The sequence below is a fragment of the Oncorhynchus keta genome, chromosome 31 (genome assembly GCF_023373465.1).
Source record: "Oncorhynchus keta strain PuntledgeMale-10-30-2019 chromosome 31, Oket_V2, whole genome shotgun sequence".
Classification (NCBI taxonomy): Eukaryota; Metazoa; Chordata; class Actinopteri; order Salmoniformes; family Salmonidae; genus Oncorhynchus; species Oncorhynchus keta.
Genome location: NC_068451.1, coordinates 14635057 through 14642542, shown reverse-complemented (window position 1 = coordinate 14642542; position 7486 = coordinate 14635057). Strand labels below are relative to the sequence as shown.

Genomic DNA, 7486 nt, shown 5'->3' with positions numbered 1-7486 from the left:
CTTCATCAGATTGGTTCCCATGGCCGAGCAGCCGCACACAAGCCTAAGATAATCATGCACAACGCCAAATGTCGGCAGGAGTGGCATAAAACTTGTCACCACTAGACTCTGGAGTAGTGGAAACGTGTTCTCTGGAGAGATGATATCTGGCAGTCCTACAGACAAACCTAGGTTTGGCAGATGACAGAACGATACCAGCCTGAATGCAGAGCGCCAACTGTAAAGTTTGGTGGAGGAATAATGGTTCCGGCTAGGCCCCTTAGTTCCAGTGAAGGAAAATCTTAAATCTACAGCGTACAATGATATTCCAGACGACTCTGTGCTACCAATTTTGAAGCAACAGTTTGGGGAAGGCCCGTTCCTGTTTCAGCATGACAACGCCCCCCATGCACTAAGCGAGGTCCATACAGTAATGGTTTGTTGAGATCGATGTGGAAGAACTCGACTGGCCTGCACAAAGTCCTGACCTCAACACCATCTGAATCAATTGAAATGCAGACTGGGAGCCATGCCTAATCGCCCAACATCAGTGCCGGACTTACTATTGCTCGTGGCTGAATGGATGTAAGTCCCCGCAGTAATGTTCCCACATCTAGTGGAAAGCCTTCCCAAAAGAGTGGAGGCTATTATAGAGGAACTCCATATTAATACCACGATTTTGGAATGGGATGTTTGACAAGTAGCTGTCCACATACTTTTGGTCATGTAGCATACATGGTGAATATATATGGCTTGTTATTTACCAGTTAGTGGAGCTCACAGAGCAATCATGCATATTTTTATGGCTATTATGAAAATAAAATCTCTCATTAGAAATAAACTATCATTAAGAATAACAAGTGAAGAAAATACTTGATTAAACTGTAAAATCCAAAACTATGACAGAAAAACTACATTTTTATTAGAATATAAAAGTAAAAAACAGGAGTGTTAACAGTTTCCATTGCAGTGTCAGATTCATTAGAACAATTTAAATCAGGCAGTTGGTTAATTCATCTAATCAGAAAATAGACATTTCCCTTACAGCTACAGCACTGACATGTAAAGAAATTAGTTTTATTGTCATGTTGGTCCATATTTACCAACTAATTGTGACTGGCCTGAACATTAGTGTTGAAAAGAAAAAGTGAAAGAAAACACTAATCAAGACTGACATTAGGGTAGCGGAATGACCGATGAAAATACAAAGAGAAGAGAAACTAATGACAGAAAATATGTACATAAGTTTGAACAAAGTTTCAAGCACAGACTAACAAAAGGTCAAGCCTCTTAGGTTAGAGGTCAAAGGTTGGACAACAAGGCTCAACCAACCACATCTCCAGCTGACAGAAGCCTAGCTAAATGGAGTCACCTTCATTGCAATGTCATCTGGCTTTAGGGTTAAATACCTTACAATGTGGCCAGACCTGTCAGTAACCTACACATCAGGGAGACAAACCATAATCACAGGACGACGTCCCAAGGCACATATTACAGTACCATTTCCTGTTGCTAGGCTAATGAATGTGGCATTTGAAACATTAAGCTGCACAACATAAAAATGCCTTGAGAGCATATGTATGTGGAGTGGGAGGCAAATGCGGCTTAGCGGCGGTCCTGTGCCCATTTTAAGTAGTGCACAAAATACTAGAGGATTGTGTCAGCTGCTATGTGGCAAAATGTAGTGTTTCTATTTAAACAAATCCATCCATACTGTATGACAAGTTTCTTAGTGAGTTTTTGAAAAATGATTAGGATACAGTCATATAACATCAGGATTAAATAAATGATAATAGATTAAGCCGTTTGTACACAGAGCCACTAGAGATTAAAAAAAAAATGCATGTAAATAAGGTTGCAGTCTTTTTGATTAAAATCCCTTAAAGTAAAGCTGCTTGAATATTTTCAAGAAGATATAAAAGAAAACAATGTAAATCTGGGAGGGTGAGATTAATACAAATTGAGGCATACTATAGCCCTGTCATCCCAACAAGCAGAACATCACTATAGCCCTGTCATCCCAACAAGCAGAACGAGGAACATTACTATAGCCCTGTCATCCCAACAAGCAGAACGAGGAACATTACTATAGCCCTGTCATCCCAACAAGCAGAACGAGGAACATTACTATAGCCCTGTCATCCAGAAGAACAGCCCTGTCATCCCAACAAGCAGAACGAGGCATAGCCCTGTCATCCCAACAAGCAGAACGAGGAACATTACGATAGCCCTGTCATCCCAACAAGCAGAACGAGGAACATTACGATAGCCCTGTCATCCCAACAAGCAGAACGAGGAACATTACGATAGCCCTGTCATCCCAACAAGCAGAACGAGGAACATTACGATAGCCCTGTCATCCCAACAAGCAGAACGAGGAACATTACGATAGCCCTGTCATCCCAACAAGCAGAACGAGGAACATTACGAAAGCCCTGTCATCCCAACAAGCCCTGTCATCCCAACAAGCAGAACGAGGAACATTACGATAGCCCTGTCATCCCAACAAGCAGAACGAGGAACATTACGATAGCCCTGTCATCCCAACAAGCAGAACGAGGAACATTACGATAGCCCTGTCATCCCAACAAGCAGAACGAGGAACATTACGATAGCCCTGTCATCCCAACAAGCAGAACGAGGAACATTACGATAGCCCTGTCATCCCAACAAGCAGAACGAGGAACATCACTCAAGGCAAATAGTTGGGCAGCAGGTAACCTCAAGGTTAGCGTTTGGCCTCATTGTCTCACGTCAGATAGCATGACGGCAGTCTGCACTGAATTGAGGTTAAGGGACAAGCATCACGTAAGAGTGACACGATCTGACGTAAGACAATGGCGTTGGGCCAGTATAACCGAAAGTTCGCCGGATCAAATCCCGAAGCCGACAAGGTGAAAAATCTGTATAATGCCCTTGGGCAAGAACCTTTAACGGCCTACCTGGAGCAATTGGGGTTATGTCTGCCCCTAGCTGGCTCTGACCAACTCGCTGAGGGTGGCTCAGGAGTTGGGATATGCAAAAAACACATTTCCAATTCAGACAAATTCATTATTATTAGATGACCAACCCTCATCCTTAGTAACTACATTTTTGAATTTCCTGTTTGAATAATATCACTCTAAATGAACTCATTTGATAAATGTAGTTAGATTGGAACTAAATCTGTCCATTGGTACATTTACAAAAAGTAGCCAAAGTACACACAAAGAAAATAGCCTTTTGGGGTGGGAGACCTGGCAGTTTCCTCTAACCCCTCACTTCTTGAAGAACTTCTTATTGAGAAGGAAGATGAGCAGGTTGACGTTGACTTTGGCCTTGTCGAACATCTTCATCACCGCCACTCCCTCGTACTGGAGCTGCAGTAGGTCCTACACACACACACACACACAGTTCTGAAATCCAAGGTCTTTCCAAATAGCAACACTAAATCATTTACCATTGCATCACATACAATATAGAGCACTGATTTCAGTGAGACTGGGATATGCATCAATCACAGATCATAGGTTTGCATTGAAATGTCAGTTCTATTTTTTTCTACTACCACCCAGACTCACCTGGTATTTGAGGGGGAACTTCTCCATGTCCACCCCCATAAAGCGAGCCTTTACCTGGAACGTGCCGCCCTCCTCACCGGGCACAATGTCAAAGATCACATTCTTAAACCTGAGGAGAGATAAATCAAATACATTACATTTCTTGAGGCCCCAAGTAACCATACATGGTGATTTGGTAGGGTGGTGTGTGTGCGCATGTTCCTGCTTGGGTGTGTGTATACTCACTGTGTGACTGGCAGGTCCTCAATCTCCAACAGGACTCCTTTCTCATGTAAACGGGCAGCAGTGTAGGTCAGAGTGGGCTGCTTGCTCTTCTTCCCTTTGCTCTCCGCTGACTTCTTTCCACTCACCTTACTGAGGGGGGAGAGATAGACAGCTCAGCATGGTAGCAGTCTGCAGCCGTTTTACTCCTGAACTTCAAACAGTGTGGTCACACTCCCACATGTGTTTATGTGTACCTGTGTTTGGCTGTGAGGTTATCCAGGCAGGTGGTGATGTACTGGCTGTAGAAGTCCACCTGTTCGCTGTGGAAGGAGCTCTTGCAGTGAAGGCTGCCCATGGTCTGTCTCAGCTTGACCAGCTCAGCCTGACGACGCTGCCGGTACAGACGCTGGTGGCGGATGTCCTGGGAAGGATGGTTTGGAAAGAGGGTTACATTTGGGGGGGGCAAATCCAAATGGCGGCCAATTGTGACGAGATATACCATCTTGGTTTAGGTGTAGTGGATTTGGTATGATAACTTTACAACTAAAATGTCATTGTGTGTGATGTGTAGTGTCTCTATCCACCTTGGCTATGAGCTGTAGTATCTGTGTCTCAGAGTCAGGTGGAGTCAGGACCCCCAGGCTCTCCAGCCTCCTCAGGCTACGCTGGATCTTCCGCTTCTTCTCCTCCAGAGACAGGTTGCCGTCGGCAACGATCGACTGGTTCCTCTTCATCTTCTCGGGGGTGCGGGCGTCCCTCTGGGCGCGGCGATGCATCATCCACCCATGCTGCACCTCCTGAGAGAGGAGAGGAGTACACCAGCGGTTAGGGGGTTAACTACTACCAACTCCCTGCGGAGGGATGAATGTGAGGAAGACAGTGTGTGGGAGCCCAGTGAAGAGCTGTGGAATATACCTGATCCTGAGAGGAGGAGGCCCTGAGGACCTCACTCAGTGTGTCTCCAGGCTGGGCTCGGATCACATCGATGATCAACTGTTTGGTACTGCAAAACAAGCACACTTCACATTAGACATGCCATTTTCAGTGTGATAGTCGTACCACACTGAAATGTTAAATGGTTTAAGCCCCTACCTGAGGAGAATCCCCCTGGCGTCAGGGTGGTCGTCAGAGCCCCTGAATACATCAAACTTGCTGGTGAGTGTGAGGGACACCTCCATCTTACTGTACTGGGCCAGGGTCTGTTCTGTCTGGGGCTCCGCAGCGCTCACAGCCCCCTCACCAACCAGAGCGTGGATAGTGGGCACCTTCCCCAGGTCTCTCAGCAGATTCAGCAACGGGTCAGACTGGTCGGGACACAGGGAGTCCTGGTGCTCCAGCAGAAGCTACACAGACACACACACACTTTAGTGCACAGGATCTACTAAAATGAAAAGGTTTGTACCCAACCAACATTAAACTAAAAGTTTGGATGAGTCTTTATCTTAAGTGGCATCCAGACCTTGTGGGTGTTGAGGAGCTCACTGATGGAAATATAGATGACAGGCTTGTTGAGGATGACCATCTCAGAGTACTCATCAATGTTAAAACGCTCCTCGGGCTCCGGCACGTCACACGCAGCATGTAGGAACTTACTGCGGAAGACATATGAACAGTGCTTAAGAACCACTTAGCATATCTTGCCTAATTATAGTAATAAAGCTCTCCTCTGAAAAGGTGGTGGAGAATGTACTAAAATGACAGGACGACTCACCGGAACTTGGAGTGCGTCAGGGTAATGTAGTCATTGAGGGCACGCAGGTGAAGGCTGTCACCATGGAAGTGTTTGTGTGCAGCAGCATGCTGCAGGATGCGTGCGATGGAACCCAGGATGCGGCGCTGCTCGGGGAGCAGGGAGGAGCCGGCCGAGAACTCGACCACGTCAAAACCATCCGGCGCCACCACGGCTGGGTTCATGTAGCGGTAGTACACCAGGTTCCCCACAATCTGACCACAACACAACCATCATGTTCCCCACAATCTGACCACAACACCAGTATTCCAGAAAGCCAGACTAGTGACTTAGAGAGAAGCGTCACACCAGAACTTTCCGGTTCCAGACAAAGAGCTTGAAACCATAGGTCAGAAACCATAGTAGCACCGAATTCTGAAGTAAAACTGCTACCTACTAGGTTAACTTGATCTTAGCCTGTCTTGGTGAATACAGGACTTCTCCACCAATAAGATTGCCGAACTATTTGGCAGGGCAACTGTGTGTAGAGCTATACGAGGTGCTTCACATTGAAGATGTCTTTATTGCATTCCTTGGCTATCAGGTTTTCCATATAATCATGGAGGACTTCTACAGAACTGCAGGTAGAGTAAACGGAGGTCAGTTGACTGCCAGCGATGCTTTGCTAATCTCACATTAATAAACCTAGGCAACATGATAAAAGTAGCCCAATTCACCCTTCAGATTTTCAAAAGTCATTGGTGCTGTAGAGGGACACATTCCCAATTCAAAGACCCTCTGGACCAACTGAAGGAGACGAAGTGAATAGAAAATATTTTCACTGCATAAACAGGTAGCTATTGAATATTGTAGCCAACACGTCTAGCAAACCAAATCATTTTCAGAAACAGTCATTCAATTCAATGATTGTCCTTACTTCTTTGGTCAGATGATCTGTGACTACCATGGGGTTACAACGAAACATAGAACACATTGTTGCCCGTGTGGTCATGAAAAGCACTATGAATTCAATAAATTATTCATCCTACATAGGCCATGGAATGGGCCTAGCATTGCATTTGTGACATATGTAAGTTGTAGTAGCTATTGGGGCATAGCCTTGACACTTAAGCATTTTTATTGCAACGCCGGTGATATATTATAAAGTAAAAACATTAGTCACCCATGTGTGTAAGCTAGGCCTATTAAAATATTGGAATAATGCCACTTCACACATTTACTGTCTGCAATTGTCTGCCAGGCTCTGGCCCTCTGGCTTTTGCAGTAGTGGATGCATTACTTTTTTGGGGTAAATACACAACATATACACAAAAGTACAGTACCAATGTATAAAAACAACCGAGCACACAGCCATGCAATCTCCATAGACAAACTTTGGCATTAGAATAGCCTTACTGAAGAGCATGACAACATATGCCCTAATGCACAAAGCAAGGTCCATACAGAAATTTGTCGAGATCGGTGTGGAAGAACTTGACTGGCCTGCACAGAGCCCTGACCTCAACCTCATCAAACACTTCTGGGATGAATTGGAATGCCGACTGCGAGCCAGGCCTAATCCACCAACATCAGTGCCCGACCTCCTCACTTATGCTTGTGGCTGAATGGAAGCAAATCCCAGCAGCAATGTTCCAACATCTAGTGGAAAGCCTTCCCAGAAGAGTAGAAGCTGTAATATGTTGTGTTACAATTGTTTTAGACTTGTTAAATATTGGGTTCGGTCTTGACTCCATATCTATCGACATGAGGACCTTTTTGAATGTTACGTGCACGAGCCAGTTGTCAGATCAATCAGAGCTTTGCTAAGCCTAATAACTTAAACGAGAAGCAACGGATCTGGAACCAAGAAATCCTGAACTCCCTCATCTGGTCAAGACAAGCCGGATACGTTTGGGAAATCCTGAATTTGTTTAACCATCTTCGTGGAATACCCCTCTGGTTTCCCACAATCTAACCACAACACAACCAACAGCACGTCATCACACATGGAAGGATCAGATCCTGTCTAGCTGATAACCGTATCTAAGTGATTTAATCATCAAGTCTGGTCAGT

The 7486-nt window shown here is 45.1% G+C and overlaps 1 protein-coding gene across 1 annotated transcript in view; it reads right to left on the bottom strand.

The window, feature by feature from the left end:
- Positions 1-2423: 2423 nt before the first annotated feature.
- LOC118364524 (ras GTPase-activating-like protein IQGAP3) overlaps positions 2424-7486 on the bottom strand; it is a 19198-nt gene continuing 14135 nt past the window's right edge. The window contains exons 28-36 of the mRNA XM_035746130.2: positions 5455-5687; positions 5203-5335; positions 4836-5086; positions 4659-4746; positions 4328-4540; positions 3998-4164; positions 3765-3893; positions 3540-3648; positions 2424-3350 (exon numbers count right to left, since the gene is read on the bottom strand). Coding sequence (XP_035602023.1) covers positions 3237-3350; positions 3540-3648; positions 3765-3893; positions 3998-4164; positions 4328-4540; positions 4659-4746; positions 4836-5086; positions 5203-5335; positions 5455-5687 — 1437 coding nt within the window. The 3' untranslated portion in view covers positions 2424-3236. The remainder of the gene's footprint in view (positions 3351-3539; positions 3649-3764; positions 3894-3997; positions 4165-4327; positions 4541-4658; positions 4747-4835; positions 5087-5202; positions 5336-5454; positions 5688-7486) is intronic.